Genomic DNA, 19706 nt, shown 5'->3' on the forward strand with positions numbered 1-19706 from the left:
AATAACGTTATTGAACTAATTAAAAAGAGAAGAATAGACACTAAAAAGGCAGTAGAAAGTGCAGAATAGGAAGGAAGGAAAGATATAAATGACTTCCCCCTTCATAACAAATATAAACAATTGTTAACCTACCACCTGTTTCATTTCAGCAAAGATCTCTTCTTCCCATATCTCTTCTCTTTATCTATAAATAAACCTTTAAAATCTTGTTATTACGTTGTGGTCAGCAAAAACCCATTAAGGGCTATCAGGAATAAAATACCGGTATCTATTTTAACTTTGATCAAATAAAACTTTACATTCCTTTTATTTTCAAACATTTTGATGCTTAGTCCCCTCAATGGCCTAGAACTTGATTTCTTGTTTTATTTTTATGGTTTTACCCAGTGGTAGTCAACCTGGTCCCTACGGCCCACTAATGGGCGTTCCAACTTTCATGGTGGGCGGTAGGGGTTTTGTCCCCTACTTTATAAATCACCATTACTGTGGAACCGGTGGGCGGTTAGAAAAAAAAATACTACTAACAGAGATACAAAAGTGGGCGGTGGGTATAAAAAGGTTGACTACCCCTGGTTTTACCTTTGGGAATTTCTCCTTAGTTCTAGGTAGCTTCTCTCCTTGATTAGTTTCCATCCATTCCTTCTTGTCCTGCCCTCAGGTGGCTTTGGAGAATAGCTTGACTCCCTCTTCTTTGTGGCAACTTCTGAGATATTGGAACAGTGCTATCATGTCACCTGTTGAAAGGTATCAAAATGCCTTTCTTTCGAGGATTCGATTTTCCCGCAGGGAGAGCTCTGGCTCAAGGATATGGACAACTGCTTGAAAGCTGGATCTCTTTATTTTTCAGGAAGGCGGAAAACAGCGAGAAGTCTGTGTTCCTGGGCTAGCTAGCTTCTTATGGTAAGTCCCTGGTTTTTTATACCCTTTTCTCCCTTTGTAAGTTGATTTTGTGTGAGTGTTTGTATTTGTGCCTAATGTTTCAAATCCTATTTGAGTTTGTCTTTATTTCCACCAAAGGGCAAACTCTGCGGGGTGTGGAAGGCAAACTCTGTGGGGTGGCCACATTGTATTATTGGCTTTCTGTAATCTCTTTTAGCTTTAAGATAGTTTTTTATATTTGTTCTATGGAGAAAAGCAAGGTTTTACATGGCAAGAAGAATTAAAGGTACACTGTACAAATTAGGTGAAACCTGGCTCAAAAACAGTAAATGTGAGAGGAACCTTGGAGTCCTGGTAGACGATCACTTAAATATGAGCTAGCAGTGTGCAGCCGAAGCCAAAAAAGCTAATACAATCCTTGATCGTATAAACAGAGGCACAGAATCAAAATCACATAAAATATTAGTACCACTTTATAAAGCCTTAGTTAGGCCACACCTGGAATAGAGCATCCAGTTTTGGTCACCGCATTACAAAAAAGATGTTTGAGACTTTGGAAAAAGTGAAAAGAAGAGCAACTCGGTTGATTAAAGGACTGGAGACAAAAATATATGAAGAATGGTTGCAGGATTTGGATTTGGCTAGTCTAGAGAAAAGGAGGACTGGGTGGGACGGGGACATGATAGCAATATTCTATTATTTGAGAGGCAGCCATAAAGAGGAGGGAGTCCCAATTTATTTTCTAATGCTCCAGAGGGTAGGAGAAGAAACAATGGATGAAAACTAATCAAGGAGAGACGCAACCTGGAATTAGGGAGAAAATTCCTAACAGTAAGGACAATTGACCACTGGAACAATTGAATTTGCCTTCAGAAATTTGAGGTTTTTCATCACTGGAGGTTTTTAAGAAGAGACTGACAGTCACTTGTCTGGAATAGTATAACCAGGGATGGGCTGCTGGGGGTTCACAGGGGTTTGGGGGAGCCCCTAGCTAAGATTCTGTGCAGTTTGGAGAACCCCCAAATCCCACTCCTGGCTGGCCCACCCCACTCCTCCCCTCCCAGGAGTCCCCACACGGCCGTTTTAGATGCAGGAAAGTGCAGGGCACACGCGGAGGCAAAAAAACGGGCCTCCCAGAAGTTCAGGAAGGCTGCATATTGCGTGTCTGGGACTATGGCGTGGATAACTTCTCGTCAACGGTCGCTTCCTCAATAGCAAGTCCGTTAGCAAATTCCTCCCCCCTGGGATGTACTTAACTTTCAATCGCCTGGAAATCAAAACAGAAATAGGTTGCAGGAATAGGGTTTGGCTAGTCTAAGAAAAGGATCAGGGGGAAAAGGATCAGTATTTGAGGGGCTGCCACAAAGAAGAGGGGGGGTCAACTTCCAAAGCACCAGAAGGCAAGATAAGAAACAATGGACAGAAACTAATCAAGGAGAGAAGCAATCTGGAATTCAGGAGAAACTGCCTAACATTGAGAACAACCAGTGGAACAGCTTTGCCTTCTGAAGTTGTAGGTGCTTCATTACTGGAGGTTTTTAAGAAAAGACTGGACAGCCATTTGTCTGAAATGGTATGGGGCAGTGATGGCTAACCTTTTTGGCATCAAGCGCTCAAAGTGTGCATGTGCATTGCCAAAATGCAATGTGTGTGCATCCCCTGCACATGCATGTGCGTCCTCTGTGGATGCACACATGTCCCCGGTGCATCTGCCACGCCCCCGCACATGGGCCGTGCATGCACCCTGTCCCCCAGCTGACCGGTGGGAGGCCTGTGCTCATGCGCGGCAGAGCTGTGCTCGGGCAATGAGAGAGGGTTCTGTGTGCCACCTCTGGCTCACATACCATAGGTTCGTCATCAGGGTACAGAGTCTCCTGCTTGAGCAGGGGGCTGGACTAGAAGACCTCCAAGGTCCCTTCCATCTCTATTCTGATTGATTGATTAGAAATTTCTCAGGGAAATTTTAAAATTGAGAGGATTTTGACATCAGAAGAGAGCCAATTTGGTCTAGTGGTTAAAGTACAGGGCTAGAACCTGGGAGATTGTGGGTTCAAGTCCTGCCTTAGCTATGAAAACCAGCTGAGTGACTTTGGGCCAGTCACTCTCTCAGATCAAACCCACCTCACAGGGTTGTTGTTTTGGGATAAAACAGGATGAAGTTCTGTTGGATATGTTGGCCTTGAGTTATATGGAAAAATAATGAGGGATACAAATAATGGAGGTATTTACAATTATTGAAAAGACGAAAATCTGATGTGATTTACTCTAAAGATAAGTTATATCTTTGCTCCAAAAAGTGGAGCTGTAACTCCAGAAGTCCTCCCAAAGTATTCACCAGTTTTCTGTGGGGTACTGCCACCCATTCAGTACCAAAGGTGGCAAGTCACCAGATCCCATGAGCCGTAAAACCCAAAGCGAGAATTCTCAATCATGTTGTGGTCACTGTTGGAAAAAGGTTCTTTAATTTGTATTCCGTAAATTGAATTCAAACTATTGCAGAAGATGAGATCGAGGCAGTTGTTAAAGCTAGTGTTGTTGGGTTACTAGTTGTTCTCGTCCCAGATTTGTTACTGCATTGTATAAGGTTGCATGTGTGGGTTCAGCTGTACATTTGTTAAAGGTCCAGTTAATATGAGGTAGATTGAAGTCACCAAGAAAGATAAAAGCGTGTGGGCAGTATGCTGCCCATGTTAGTAGTGTATTTAGCTTGTTTGCATGTTCGATGTCATAATCAGGGGCTCTGTAACATAGTAAGAACTGAAATGTGATATTTAAGGACAGTTCACAGACAACTGTCTCAGGAATAGCAAGCTCTGGGTAACTTGGATGTTTTTTAGATGTAGGGACTTTTTATAGAAGATAGCAACACTGGCTCCTCTACGGATTTCACGGTCTGATCGGTAAACATGATAGTCTCTTACTGTAGTAATGGAGTCAGGGAGAGATGTGTTGAGCCATGTTTCACAGACAAATATAATGTTGAATTTAGCCGTATTTAGTAAGAGGAGAAATTCAGGTATTTTATTTACAAGGCTTCTTGCACTGAGTAGCTTGCATTTAAGGCCAGTTGTGGTTGGAATAGAGGTAGTTAGGGGCATACATGCCTAGTTTTGAGTGAAGTTGGATTGGATGGGGTGGGTTGGATGCGGAGTTGTGGGTTGTGTGACTTTCTTTTGATGCAGTCAGCTCTGTAGTCAATGTATAGGTCCTTTTCTCCATTGTCTAGATGGTTTTTGAGTTCTGCATGGAGTTCACGGGAGCGGATTCTTTGCAGTATGGATAAGTCTGGTCTTGAGCAAAGTTTTTTGTGGTTGGGATTGGTTTTTGCAATGGCATTTATTGTATGAATGAATATGCGTTTGCTGGACTCATTTTTGCATACAACTCTACAAAACTTGGGACCACAGAGCCATCATTGTATTTGTACCCATGGCCATCTCTGGTTATTTCAATGATATCTTCAGGAGAGATGTTTGTTGTATTTGAGTTGCTTATGATATCGCGAACTTTGGTGATGTCATCTGATTCGTTGGTGTCTTCGAGATCAAATAAGATGGCATTTGGACGTTTCTGTTCACGTTCCATGGTGTCTCTGATGAGTAAGGAGATATTATTTGTGGAATTATTTGAAGGGATAGTAATTGTTTGTGGTTGTGGTTTGGTGATTATTTTTGGTTGTAGTTGTGATTGTAGTTGAGGTAGTGGTTGTGGTTGTTGTGGGATTTGATTTTGAGCTGATAGGTACTCACTTATCGGTGCTGTATTTTTATTTTTTTTTCAAGAGAAATTAGGCTTGCTTGTGTAGTTGTTTCAAAACGTGTTGCTAAGCGTTCTTCTATTGAGTGAATGAGTGATTCTATGCTTTCAACTCTGTCAGGTAGGGTACTCAGTTTGTTTAGCTTAGGAGAACATGATGGACATAGATAAAAAAATGTATCTGAATTTTTAGCCATATCAGCTAGGCTTTTGTTTGCGTTTAAGCAGGCAGGGTGGGCTAGATTATCGCATAGGTGGCATTTGATGTAAATTTCGCTTTCATTGATGGTTTCAAGACATTTGAAACATGTGCAGGAGTCTGGGAGGTCATTGGTAGAGTTCTTACATTTGGCCCCATAATAGATTTTCTCTTTGCTTCCCCCACCACCACCACACACACACAAACATCAACAAGGGAATGACTTTTTTGGGGGGGGCACTAGCTAGCCTACAACTGGGAGGGGGGCTTCAGACAAATTGGCTTTAAATTGTTCCAAAGTGGGGTCAGATGTATTCGTGGAGAAGACATGAATAAAGAGAGAGCGCTCTTGTAATTAAATGGTTGTCCAATCTCTTCTTAAAAACTTCCAGTATGGAGCATTCACAACTTCTAGAGACAAAATCCACCGATTAATTGTTCTCACCGTCAGGAAATTTCTCCTTTTATTTCTAGGTTTTACTTGTCTCCTTAATCCATTGTCCAACTGGGAAGGGCAGGTGACTTATGGGTGGCCTGCGACATTCTGGCACCCGAAATCCCAAATTCTGACAAAATTGGGAAGTGCAACTCAAGGAATCGCTTCTACTGTGAAAGCGAAAGGACAAAAGCGACGGTCTCTTCGCGTTGATTGGACGTTAAAGAGGGAGGTTGTTTTGGAAATAGCCGCAGATCCGGAGACCCCGGGAGAAGTGGGGAGTATATGATTTAGGCTCAACGCTGCAAAATGCGGGAAGAGGAAAAAAACCCTCGGGCGCTGCACGCTCAGGTGGGGAAGGGGGCTCGGCTCTGGGTCTGACGGGCTGGGTGGGGGAGTCCTTGGAAAGCCGGAAGCACTGCTGCTTGGCGCGGGGGATTCCCCAGTTTTGCTAACGCTGCGCTCCATTATGCGGCCGCGCCTTTTTATCGCCAAGTCAAGGGAAAGGCGAAAAAGTTGTACAAAGCTCCCTCAAGCGAGCAATTCTTTTCCTGGTAGGCGCGTTAACCACCGTGCTATCGGTTCCAGGAATAAAAAAAAGTTCTGTGTGGTGACGGTGGCGGGGAAGGGCTGGACACAGTTTGTCAGAAAGGGCAGGCAGGTTACCTTTTTATTTTTAGGACGAAGAGCTGCAAGGTTTTGAGGCCTAATAAAGATTGGAAGGGCAGGCTGGACAATTCAGTCTCAGTACGTCTTTTGCGGGCGGACTCACAGCGGGGCTGCACAGCCTCCTTTGAGGCGTTGTGCAAAAACCTGCCCGTCCTTTAACGTGAAGGTAATTAATCTCCGGGATATGTTTTTTCCAGCAAGAACTTCGAGGTGGAGAAATTGAAGAGTTCATGTAGGGGTTCTCTGGGTTTGGGGGCTTTATTTTACAAGCAGGGGATGCGCTACTAAGTTGCACTTGCTAAGGATATGTGTAATGCAATGATTAGTAAGACTAATTTTGTATATTTTTCTCTCGTTACGATGAGGTTCGTGCTGTATGAAGCACACAGAAAAGGCTTTTTGCGATTTGGACCATGAAGGAAAAATCGTTTTCCTTGAAACACTTTTGTAATAATGTTATTGAGCATGGCAGTTAAAAAGATAAGGAGTAATACAAAGTAAAAAAAAAAAAACAGTAAAAAGAGGAATTGGAATGTGCAACGAAGAAAGGAAATGTTTAAAGAAATGACTTCAACTTTATAATGTATAGTTTTAATAACACTTTCACAACTGTTTCAGTGGAAAATCTTCCCATAACTCACCTCATTTCTCTAAGCAAATCCTTACAGCATCGTTGTTCAGTCCTGGTCAGGAAAAGGATTAATTACTATGAATAACATCTATTTTAACCTTACTCAAGGCTTTGTAATCCCAATTTAGAAGTTAAACCATTTAATATATTGCCCATTTAAATGCTCCATTTTAGTCTTCAATGGGTTGTATAGTAGATCCTGCTATATATATATATATGCAGACTTACAACAGTTTGTTTAGTCATAGTTCAAAGTTATAACTGCACCCAATAAAGTGACTTATAACCGTTTTTCAGACATGACCATTGTAGCATCCTCATGGTCACATGATCAAAAATATTTAACAAATTTCTCATTTTAGCAACATAAATTCTGGGCTCAGTTGTGGTTGTATGTTGTGTACTACCTGCATTTGACATGAATGATTGGTTTTTCTTTTCCAACAAACAGCCTTTGTTATGGGTCACAGGCACTAGAGATCAGGGTGGCACTGTTAATCTCAAATTTCATTATTAGCATTTTATAAAGGTTATATTAGCACTTTTAAGGTGGCAGGTTTTTTTTCTTTAAGGAAACATGTTTTTCCCTTCTTAGCCAAGGACATTTCTTTGTCATGTGAGAACTTGCTTTTTTGGCAACTGCACAATAGATAGCTGTCGCGTTGAGCGACCGGTCTGTTGTTTCGCCTTTCTGGTTGATTGCTGAATTCTTCTCAGAAAATAACCCTCTCCAGGGTGAGATTTAAAGTAGCCCTCGCAAGGGCGAGACAGTGGGACCCTCGCAAGGGTGAGGCCAGGCAAGACTCACAAAAGAGTGATTGCCAAGCAAGCACAAGAAATAAAACACACAAAACACAAGAAATCTTCAAAATGAGGCAGCACTTTGAGCCTGGGGGAGATGGGATTCCCTAGCTGCCCTGGAACAGATGGAAAAAATGTCCGGGCCTCTCTCCTTCTCCTGCTCCCTTCTTCTCCTTTCTCCTCTCCCCCCTGGCTTTTTGCTGTCCTCTTTTATTGTGCTAATTCAAGGGAGGGGGTGAAAGAGGAAATTTACAGAAAGGTAAAGAGATACAATGTTAATCTTTTTTGACCAGTTTACGTGACATGAGTCACATACTCTATAGCTGCTATAGACAGGCATATCTTATTTGAATACACATTCTTTGTCTCTTTTATTAACTCCCTTCTTGTCAGTGCTTTGCTTTTTAGCAAGATTTCTTCCTGTGGAAAAATACAAGACAGAACCAAGGTAAAATAGTCACAATTCCTCCTTTCTTTATTTTTTGTGCTCATGACTCTAGGTAGAGTTCTTTCTCTTCCAGAGTAGTCTCACAAGGTGGCAACAAGCCCTTCGGTTTGTTGATGCCTTGCAGAACCAGCTCATACGAGGAGAAGTCCTCATCCCCCGAGTCGTGGCTGGACCTAGTTAAGAAATTTTCTTTGGGAGAAAAGAAGTTATTAATGTCTATTTCCTCCTCTGACTCTTGGTCAGAGTACCATTCCAACAGCGGTTTTTTGACCAGATCTTTTGATTCAATGCTGGATGTAAGAAAGCTAACTTTTTTTTGAGTATTGTTAATTTCATTGTCAAGTGTTTTCAAACGATCCTCAATAATTTTAGTAAACGTCCTATTACACATGGACCAATAGTACATGCAAGAAGCAATAACACAAGAGGACCTATTAAGGCTGATAATAGTGTTGTTAACCAGGGAGAAAAATTAAACACGCTTTGATACCATGACTGTCCTTGAAATATCATAATTAGACATAGATATAGAAAGCTAATTGTAAAAATATTCCCTTCATCTTCTAGACCATCCCACTGACGTCCTCCCAAGTAAACCCAACCATCCATTGTTTTTTTGTAAGTGTCTTTCCTTTTGCAGTAAATGTGATTCTGAGTGGATTTAGTCTCTGTCCACAACAAGGCATTGAAGAGCAGGGAAGATGTTCTTGAGCACGGGTAATATGAATATAGTCATTTTTGGTAGGCGCTTCCCACCAGATATGACCTGTGGATACACAACTCAATTTTTACAATATCTGTCAACTACCCCACCGCAGGCAGCACGAGAAGTACCAGTACTGTGAGCAGGACAAAAATATAGTCTAAAGTTGTGAGCAGGTGCTGGAGAACAGGAGCCTTGCTTGTCCCATTTATCAGCTTGTAGTTCTTTATCTGCAAATTTTTCTACTCCTGTCCCCATTTCAGCAAAATCCATGAAAAGCTGAGGAAACCATGGCCATCTAGTATAATTAGTGGTGATGTTTAAAATATTTCCTTGAAAATCAAGGATAGTCCAGGTATATTTTTGAGGTTGATGTTCATTTGTAGAAGGTTGTATGCTTCGAGGAATGCGATGATAGCCAAATCTTGGAACAGCACGAGATGCAGACTGCTTAGAGATGGAGTTGTCAGCGATGAAGACAGGATACCCAAGATGGCGAGCTCGAATGGGAGCTGTAGTCTTACGATGAGTGTCATCAGGGATGAGGTGGCGTCTTCGCACGACAGGTGTTTTGTAGTGAACAGGAACCCAGGAAGATGAATGATGCAATATGCATTTGGTGACATCACAGGGTGGAAAGCAGCAACGAAGATGCCATTGCAGTTTGTCTCCAGGAAAAGTTGTCTCAGAATTAGCTTGAGATGGCAATGTAGGAAAAGCAGAGGATAGTGGAGGAGATGCCAGTGAAGGAGTGGAAAGTAATAGAACAGTGTGATTAAAGTATGTGTGATTGTGAAAAATCCTAAGCAAGAATAAGATCCTATAGTAGATAGAGTAACATGTATAGTTAAAAATATTAAACAAGGAGAATAGTAATAGTGAACAGTAATGTCAGAAGTAGGCGAAAGAAAGCTACCATTGTGTTGTAAAACATAATTACATGTAGAAAGGAGATTATCTTTAAAAATAAAGGTAACAGTGTCAGCAAGAAAAGTAAAAATAGCATCAGGAGATGCCCTGAATTGAGAAAAGACAGGAAATATTGATATCAGAAGAAAAATTAGAGTTAGAGTCAGGTTTGCCATGGTAAGGTCTGACACAGCGAGCAGGAACCCAAAGCACTCGATCAGGAAGTTGGACAGCAGCGTAACCTTTTCCCCAGGTGATGAGCTGTGCAGGACCTTTCCATGCAGGATCTGGAAGCTGTCTGAAATAAACAAGAGGACGGGAAGAGGGAACTACTGGCTTGGTAAAGTGGCGAGAAGCCGCTGTGGAAGAAGGAGAGCCAGTAAGATTAAGAAAGTTAAGAGAATAGAGAGTAATGTTCAAGATGTTTTGTAACGCGGGAGGTTCGGGGGCCTAAGCCTTTTTCCCTATTTGCCGATCAAGGGCATTTTTCAGAGTTTGGTTTGCCCTTTCCACAATAGCCTGACCTTGGCTATTGAAAGGTATGTAAATTTATGTGTGATGGCCCACTTATGGCAAAACTCAGCAAAGGGAGAACTGACATAAGCAGGACCATTATCTGTTTTGAGAATTTTTGGACATCCCAACGTTAATAACCGAATACAGTGATTAATAACATTTTTAGTAGCCTCTCCTCTTTGTAATGTTGCCATAATAAACCCTGAATATGTATCAACTGATACATGAATGTATTTCCAGGAGCAAAGGGAGGATAATGAGTTACATCCATTTGCCATGTATCACAGGCTTGAGTACCCCTAGGATTAACACCTTCAGGGATACCTTTGGCCTGCAAGCTACATGTTGGACATTGTTGAATTATTGCTGTGGCTTCTTGATACGTAATCCCAAATTGTTGTACCAAGGCCTTCTTATTTTGATGGAAATAGTCATGACTCTCCCCAGCTGAAAGCTGTTGTGGAAGAGGAGAGGAGGCCATAATTTTACAAGCCTCATCTGCCATATGATTGCCTTCTGCCAGGAATCCAGGCAATTGCTGATGACTTCTGATATGAGCTACAAATAAAGGTTTCCTCGCTTTTTCAGCAGTGTCTGAAGCTGTAAAAAAGTGTCATGAGAGAAGGAGGGGTAACAGGAGAAATATATGCATGGAAAATATGAGCAACCATCTGAGTAACATACATGCTATCAGATATTACATTTAAAGATTCCTGTGGAAAAGAGACAAGGCCAAAGAAAAAGCAGCTAACTCAGCTTGTTGTGCTGAGTTCTGTGGGGCAGTTAAGCGTTTGTTCCATTGAGCATTTTCACACCATGCACATGCTCCAATATTTTTGAACCGTCAGTAAAGACAGTTAAGCCTTCCTTCAATGGCTGTTGGACAAAAGGTGATTGTAAAACAAAGGAACTGTCTTCAACACCTGCAGTCGTGAATCAGATGGAAGGTGGCATGACACTTGGCCACACCAATCTTCCAATGCATCCTGTAGTGTTGTGGAGGTCTGAAAAAGAGGTTCCCATTGACTAATCTTAAAAGGAATATACAATGTAAAAATATCCATTCCCATCAGGGCTTTGGTTCTCTTGCGCCCTTTTTGTATAAGAAAAGCCATTTGTGCTGCTTTTGTAAAAATAGAGGTTTTTGGAGTATGTGGTAGGTGTAACCATTCCAAGAAATGAAGATTTTTTGCATTAGATACTTGAACAATTATTGCAGTCAGTAGTTGATGAGTGGAAATAATAGCAAGAGAAGGTGGTGTGTCTGCAAGTGCACGGTTTACCCATTGAGTTGCTAGGGCTGTGTTTACTTGCTTTAAAGCTTCTAGATGCTGAGCTGAAAGATAGACCTTATCTGCAGGATTTTTTAATCCTACTAGTGCTTGAAATAGCAGTGATAGCATCTGTGTGGTTAGAGCAAGATATGGTCTAGCCCAGTTAATAACTCCCAAGTACTGTTGTAATTGAACCAATGTGGTTGGCTGTGGAAGTGTGAGTGAAGGAATATGTGGAGATGCTGAGGAAGCTAAAACCTTGTGACCTAAATATTGCATTGGGTAGTGAGACTGGATTTTTCAGGTGCTATATGTAACCCTGCTTTTGCTAATGTGGTCAAGAGGATCGAAAAGTTTTTGTACCGTCCCCTTTGGCCCATCAGCTGCAATTAAGATATCATCCATGTAATGATATACAAGAAAATTAGGAAATTGAGATCTATAAGGATGCAGAGCCTCATTGACAAAATATTGACACCTAGTTGGTGAATTAAGCATACCTTGTGGAAGAACTTTCCATTGATACCTAGATGTGGGTTTAGAGTTATTGAGTTCTGGCACTGTAAATGCAAAGATGATTCTATCCTTTTGTGCCAGAGGTATAGAAAAGAAACAGTCCTTTAAATCTATTGAAAGGCAACGATCTCCTATTGCAGCCAATGCAAGATTATTAAGAGCAGAAGAATCATATAAGTAAGGAGCTGCAACCACACCCTCTATTGTAAGAGAAGAATTGGGAATAAGCAAGACAGGTGTGGAAGGAGGAAGAGGTTTGAAAAGCGTTGCAGTTAAAGGAAGAGTAAAAACAGCACCAGGATCATCATACACAAGATCCTCTAACAATACCACAGGAAACGTTGTGGCAGTTAGTTCAGCCTTTGTGGCGGGGCTAGCTGAAGACCCCTCAATTAGTTTCCCGAAGGCTGTGAAGGAGAAGGATTAGAATAACAATTTGAAGCCCAATGATAGCCTTTCCTGCAGCGAGGACAGATAGTTTTTGGTTTAATTGAAGAGGGTGGACCTCTGCTTTGGCCACGAAAAGCAGCTCCTCCCCCTGGCTTACGACATTGATTTTTAAAATGTCCTGGCTTGCCACAGTTAAAACAATTGCCATTGCATTTAAAGCAAAAGCATCAGGAGGAGAAGTGGTAGCAGAATTAGGATTTGGTAATGAAGCTGTGATTGCATTAGCAAGCATATTCATTTTATGAGTAGTTGTTCCTACAATTCTACAGAGTTGTAAAAACTCAGCCAAAGTCACTCCTGGCTTATTAGCAACTGGCTGTAGAATTTTTTGACAATCATGATTAGCATTTGAATAAGCCAATTTTATAAGTAATTCTTGTTTAGCAACAGGATTATCTATCTGTCTATCTAAGGCTGTCTGAAGCCGACTTATGAATGAGGCATAAGGTTCTTCAGGTTCTTGCATAATTTTTAAAAATGCTTGAATGGACTGAGAATCTGAATCATCCACTCGCTTTAAAGCATTCATAGCACACATATGAATAATGGCAAAACTACGACGAGGAGAATTTTGTTGTTGTGCTAGAGTAGAAAATTGACCTTTCCCCAATAACTGATTTTCAGTTACTCCAGCAGGCAAACCCCTACGGATTTCAGCCTCAATAGCTTTTCATATTCAGATTGCCACACAACATATTGTGCTGGAGTCATAAGCATAGAAAAAGCATTTTCCAATCATACAATAACATAACTGTATTAGCTGTAAACAAAGAATCAAGTATTCCCCTAGTAAAAGGAGAATGCAATCCATAAGTTGTAACTGCATCTTTTATATTTTTCAAAACTTTAAACTCAATGTTACTATGAACATTGCCTCCTCCCCCAGAGATGATAGTCATAGGATAAGCAGAAGGTTCTTCTGTTTCTAAAGATAGAGGTGATGACAAAAGATTGGTTATGATTCCTCCCATAGGATTCATAATAGGAGAATCAGAAAGAGAAGGAAGAGCAGGAGGGGGGGGGGAAGAAATATCTGAATAAGGAGGTGGTAAGGAAGAGTTTGATTCCAAATGAGCTGCAAGAGGCTTAGAAGTTTTTGAATTAGAAGAGTGGGAGTCAGAAGAAACAGGAGAAAAGGAATTTTCAGGAAGACTAGAAGGAGGATATATAATTGTAATAGCAGCCATTATTGCTTTCCAAGAAATAAGTATATCCATGGGAGCTCTGGGAACTTCATGTAAATATTTTCCTAATTTTTCCCAGTCAGAATGGTTAAGAGTTCCAGCAGATGGATAGGCTGGACAGTGTGCCTCAATATAAATTATAAATTTATTTAAAGATTTCTTAGAAATAGGGTACACAGTGGTACCATTGGTTTTTTGAAAGGAATTAGCTTTCTTCACTAGATTATAAAGTTCGTCCCTATGCCCTGACGAAACTTGAGAAATCGAGAGCCCATTCTTACCTTTTTGTCGGACGTAGCCTATTCCAGGCGAATAAGAATGAGTGAAGAAGATGCACTTCTAGACAAAAGTCACACCTTGGAACCTGAAAGGCGAAGGATCCCAGATGATTAGAGATCCCGGACGAGCCCCCAGCTGTCGCGTTGAGCGACCGGTCTGTTGTTTCGCCTTTCTGGTTGATTGCTGAATTCTTCTCAGAAAATAACCCTCTCCAGGGTGAGATTTAAAGTAGCCCTCGCAAGGGCGAGACAGTGGGACCCTCGCAAGGGTGAGGCCAGGCAAGACTCACAAAAGAGTGATTGCCAAGCAAGCACAAGAAATAAAACACACAAAACACAAGAAATCTTCAAAATGAGGCAGCACTTTGAGCCTGGGGAGATGGGATTCCCTAGCTGCCCTGGAACAGATGGAAAAATGTCCGGGCCTCTCTCCTTCTCCTGCTCCCTTCTTCTCCTTTCTCCTCTCCCCCCTGGCTTTTTGCTGTCCTCTTTTATTGTGCTAATTCAAGGGAGGGGGTGAAAGAGGAAATTTACAGAAAGGTAAAGAGATACAATGTTAATCTTTTTTGACCAGTTTACGTGACATGAGTCACATACTCTATAGCTGCTATAGACAGGCATATCTTATTTGAATACACATTCTTTGTCTCTTTTATTAACTCCCTTCTTGTCAGTGCTTTGCTTTTTAGCAAGATTTCTTCCTGTGGAAAAATACAAGACAGAACCAAGGTAAAATAGTCACAGATAGCAGATTCTGAAAGTCCTTGAATACATTCGCAAGTTTTAAGAAAGATAGAAACGCAGCTGGCAAAGAGCAAGATAACCCATAAATTTGCCACTAGCGGAATATTTTCTATGTTGCTAAGTGAGAAATTTATTAAGTGAGTTTTGCCCCATTTTATGACTTTTCTTATCGCGTTTGTTAAGTGAATTGTTGCAGTTGTTAAGTTAGTAATACAGTTGTTAAGTGGTGAATCTGGTTTCCCCATTGGTTTTGCTTGTCAGAAGGTTGCAAACAGGGATCCCATGACTCTGGGACACTGCAACCTTCATAAATATGACCCAGTTGTCAAGCATCCAAATGTAAATCGTGACCATGGGGATGCTGCAACAGTCATAAAAGTGCAAAATGATGATAAGTCACTTTTTTCAGTGCTGTTGTAATTTAGAATGGTTACTAAACAAACGGTTGTAAGTTGAGCACTACCTATAAACGCTTTTTGCTTTGCCTGAATTTATTGGGTGTTTTGTATTTCCAGGTGGGCAAAGACGTCTCCTTTGCAAAGGTAAAATTCTATCTTTCCAATTGAAGTTTTTATCTGCTTCATGCCAAACTCTGGATGCCTGAGTTTCTATGCAACAGCCCAACTCTATTCTATTCTATTTTAGGAAGAAGGTTAAGATAAAAATAGATCTGTTTATTCAGCACTTTGGGTGGGATGGGGGTGTTTGTTTCTATCATGCAAACTACTGGATTGATTTTACTGCTTTAAATGTTTGTAAGTTCCTTCCTTCATCCTGTTTAGAATTCTCCCAAACCCCTTCCATGCATGCTTTACCAACTAATCTCTCTGTATTTTTAATTAGCACTCCTGTCCACTTTCTGTTGAATAGAGAACAGGGTACCTGAGGGATCGCCTTTTCCCCCAAAGTTTCTACATATCCAGTTAGATCAAATAGGGCAGGCATGTTGCAGATCCATCATCCAAAGAATGTCAGCTAAAGGGGACTAGGAAGACAAGGGTTTTTTTCCTACAGCAGCCCTTGTTCTGTGGAATCCTCTCTTCAGAGATAAGAATAGCCCTAACTCTATTAGCCTTCCATAAAACTTTTAAAACCTGGTTATGCTCCTGAGTCTGGGGCCTACTACATGCACTAAGACCCCCACCTCTCCTGGCTATATTGTTAACAGGCCAGGTGTTTTGCTTTGTATGTACTCAAATTAGACGTTTTTAATCTTTTTATTATTTTAATGGTTTTTTTTACTGTTTTTGTTTTAAACTATTTTTAAGTTTTAATTGAAATATCTTTTTGATGTGAGCCGTCCAGAGTCAGCTGAGATGGGCAGTTATAGAAATCAAATAAATAACCAAAAAACAAAAACAAATAAACATGGGGTTCTTTGAACAGTCACAGGTGCAATCCTCACAAACATTAAAAATGGAATATGTATTTTATAATTACATTGTGTGCTTATGTTTTTGCTCTTATTCAAGTAACCTGTTTTCAATATTCCTACATCATTTGTTTTCAGCATTTGTGGGATGGTGGTGGACATAATATTTTAATCTTTAAAGCATTCTTAGTTTCCATATTTTATCATATTAGTTTCATAAACATCTCCAAAATCGTACTTCGATCATTCCATTTCTTCTATTCCATTCTGAATTGTTTCATTACTTTTATATTTATTTTCATTTGCTGTTTTAAGCACTGCTTAATTTTTCTTATCCACTTCTAAAACTATTTTATCCACTTTAAAACTATTTCTACCACAACCCCGTGTTTCTCTGATTAACTGTTCATTGTTTTCTTTTACCATATTTCTGCAACTGTCTTTTTTTCCTATATATATATATTAATATGTCTGTCACCTTCATTTTTTGCTTTGGGTGGGGGCACAGCACTATTGGATGGAAAGGAGGGGCGGGTTACCTTTTTAGGTCGAAGAGCCACAAGAGTTTGAGGCCTAAGAGTCTGAATAGTAGTTGGCCAAGCTCTTTGAAGCTTCTCAAACAGGCTGCCTGGTTTTTTCCCCCCCAACAATAACTTTGCAGTGGAGAGATTAGAATTCATGTTGGGGTTCTCTGGGTTTGGGGGCTACATTACACTGGAAGTTTTCAAGAAGGGATTGGACAACCATTTGTCTGAATTGGTATATAGGATTTCCTGCCTGAGTAGGAGGGTTGAACCAGGGGTGGAATTCTACCGGTTCGGCTCGGTTCTATAGAACCGGTTCTTACCATTCCTGGTAGTTAATCGGGCCTCTGGCTGGCCCTGCCCCTCTCTGCCCGCTTCTCCACTGCCTGCCCATCAGTCCTTATCACGCATGCGCGACATTGCACACATGCGCAACACTGCAGCCTGCTCTTGCATGCCCGCCAGGCCAGCCATTGCTACCTGCCTTCTGCTGTAGTTCTGCCTTTACTGATGTCCCTGGGTGAGTGAGTCTCTGCAAGCCCCAGTCGCCTTCCCCCACCCCTTTTGCTGCTGCCACCAGTTGCCTTTCCCAAATCACTTGCCTTCCACCAAGGAACACGTGGAGAGGCTTGTATAGGTCTGGCCAGGTCAGTGGCTGCTTCTCTCACCTGCTGCTACACAGCGGAAAGCTTCCAAGTCCCTCCCCTCCCACAAGAAATGGCTCCCGGGCAAGCAGAGAAGCAAGCCAGGTTGAATCCTGCTTCTCTCTGCTGCCCGGGAGCTGTTTCCAATGGGAAGGGAGACTTTGAAGCTTTTCGCTCTTGAGAGAGGCTCCCTCGCTTCCACAGCAAGAGCAGGATCGCCTACTGCGGTGGAAGCGACCCTTCGGGCGACTCTCTTCCCCCTCCTCTCACGACCGGTGGCCGTGGTGGGGCGGGGGGGTGCACATGTGCGGGGAGACCCTCAAACAGGTGTCAAAGCACAACAAAACTGGGCATGGGGTGAGCGGCTGCTCGTTTGAGGAGGGTCTCCCTGTGCATGTTCACCCACCCGGCTCCACCACACTGCCAGTTGTGAGGGGGAGGAGGAGAAGGGTCGCCTGAAGGGACGCTTCCACCGCAGCTGGCAATCATCGTTCAGCCAGTCTGGATTCCAAGAAGAAGTAATGAAAGAAGTAGCGAAGAGCTCCAAGGAAAGCTTGCTGGCTTGGCCCAGCCGTGGCTTTGAGAGAGACAGAGACAGAGACAGAGACGGGGAGAGAGAGGGGAAGATAGGGAGGGGGCAGAGAGAGACAGGGAGAGATACAGAGGGGGGAGATAGAGCCAAAGAGAGAGAGAGTGGGGGAGAAAGAGAGAGGGAAAAAGAAAAAGAGGGAATGAGGAAGAGAGAGACAAAGAAAAAGGAAAGAGAAAGAAAAAAAGGAAGCGAAAGGAAGAATAGGGATAGACAAAGGGAGAGATGGAAGGAAGGGACAAAGAGAAAGTGAGGGAGGAGAAAGTGAGATATGTGCGTGGATAGATAAATAGATGAAGGGAGAGAGGGAGAGAGAAAAAAAGGAGAGGAAGGAAGGACACAAACCCTGGCTTCAGAAGACTCTTTGAAACAGCACAGCAATCTAGGGCTGGCCTGCAAGGGATCTTGGAGGTCATCTAGTCCAACCCCCTCCTCCAGCAGGAGATCCTTACAGAATCATAGAATAGCAGTGTTAGAAGGAGGTTTGAATGTGTGTGTGCGTGCGTGTGCACATGCGTGCGTGCATGGCTGTCAAAACTCCAAAAACAGGTCAAATAGTTCTGGGGAGATCAGTCATAAATTAGAACACTTGCTAAGCAACTGGCCATTAAGTGAGGACCACTTATATTTGGTTTGCCAGCCACATGGCCACCTGGCCATGCCCACCAAGCCACAAGCCATGCCCACAGAACTGGTTGTTACAAAATTTGAATCCCACCCTGGGTTGGTCTAGAAGACCTCCAAGGTCAGGGGTGGGATTCAACCAGTGTAACTACTGGTTTGGTGATTACGGTTTTGCGGAGCTTCCCTCACGGTTGTCGGAGGATTTTCTTCGTGTTTTTATTTTTCTCCAGCTGCTTTCGGCGCTTTTGATTCGCAAATCGGAACAAGGAAGAAGCTAAGAAGAGTAGAAAAGGTCGCCTGCTGAGGAGGGGCTGCCAGGTGTTGCCCGCGGGAAGGAAGGGAGAAGCGGATAACTTTGGCAGCATGAATAGATATGGAGGCCGCTCTAATGTTTTCTCACCCGGGACTGGGAGTGAATACTGTGCAAGAGCCGAGAGGGGCTGGCACCAGTCTGTGGAGGAGGATGGGGCTTCTGGCTGCAGCCTAACGAGGCTGAACAGGCTGCCTGTAGAGAGCATTGTTCCACCCACCCCAAATCTGCATGCGTTTCCCACTCGTGAATCTCAGTGAGGCTGCCCGCCTCCCTTTGAGGCGAGTCCAGAAGCGTTTCTGCCTCTTTGTCTGAGGGTGAATCGCTTTCTGACAACTTTGCCGTGGAGAGACTAGAATTCATGTAGGGGTCCAGCCAGTTTGGGGTTTTTATTTTGCAAGCAGGAGGTGCACTAGTTTGGGTCACACACCCAGGCTGCGAGTGCTGGTAAGGACACTTGCAATGCGATGATTGTGAAGACTGCTTGATTACATTTTGGTGAGTATGTTTTCCAGCCCTATGTTAACTTTCATGTTGTGGGTGTAAATTTGGCATTTTTGTCCCCCTATCGAATCCTTCCCAAGGACAAGGGATAGGCAGATGTTGATGTTGTATAGCAAGGGTCTTCAAACTTGGCAAGTTTAAGACTTGTGGACTTCAACTCCCAGAATTCCCGAGCTCACATGACTGGAGGAGGAATTCTGGGAGTTGAAGTACTGTATCTTACTAACTACAGTGTAGTATAAATCAAGGGTCTTCAAACTTGGCAAGTTTAAGACTTGTGGATTTCAACTCCCAGAATTCCTGAGCTAACATGACTGGAGGAGGAATTCTGGGAGTTGAAGTCCACAAGTCTTAAAGCTGTCAAGTTTGAAGGCTCCTGTTTTATGGTGTTAAATGAGTTGTCACAGGATGTAAGCTGTTCCAAGTAAAGCTGCCTTTTGCAATTGACTGGTTGTGATCTTATCAATGCCGATGGTGCTAGATTACATTAGATTAACAGAGTTGGAAGGGACCTTGTAGGTCATCTAGTCCAACCCCATGCCCAAGCAGGAGACCCTGCTACACCATTTCTGACAGTTGGCAGTCCAAATGGTGCTCCAATTGTTTTCAGATTGCACCAGAGGCAGTTATGACTATTAGTACTACCTTTGCTTTATTTTTTCCCACAGTCATTCTATTTCTATTTGAAATTCTTTATGCTTTTTTCATTTCTCCATTTCTTTCTCTTCTATTATGCTGCCTCCAGG

At 42.3% G+C, this 19706-nt stretch overlaps 1 protein-coding gene across 11 annotated transcripts in view; it reads left to right on the plus strand.

Moving 5' to 3' along the window:
* Positions 1-847: 847 nt before the first annotated feature.
* The window catches only part of LOC113450857 (C-type lectin domain family 2 member D-like), a 33185-nt gene continuing 14326 nt past the window's right edge, over positions 848-19706 (plus strand). Inside the window, exons 1-3 of one of the 11 annotated variants that reach the window (XM_087923397.1) lie at positions 5494-5621; positions 14909-14935; positions 18377-18954. Coding sequence is in view for 4 of the 11 variants with exons in the window: in XM_087923393.1 (XP_087779519.1) it covers positions 5580-5621; positions 14909-14935 (69 nt within the window). In the remaining 7 variants the exon portion in view is untranslated. Of the gene's footprint in view, positions 901-5444; positions 5622-14908; positions 14936-18219; positions 18955-19706 lie in introns of those variants that run through there. The other 10 variants (XM_087923394.1, XM_087923393.1, XM_026722167.2 and 7 more) reach the window with 10 other exon arrangements.

The sequence above is a fragment of the Pseudonaja textilis genome, chromosome 2 (assembly GCF_049901715.1).
Source record: "Pseudonaja textilis isolate UNSWEBS1 chromosome 2, rPseTex1.2, whole genome shotgun sequence".
Classification (NCBI taxonomy): domain Eukaryota; kingdom Metazoa; phylum Chordata; class Lepidosauria; order Squamata; family Elapidae; genus Pseudonaja; species Pseudonaja textilis.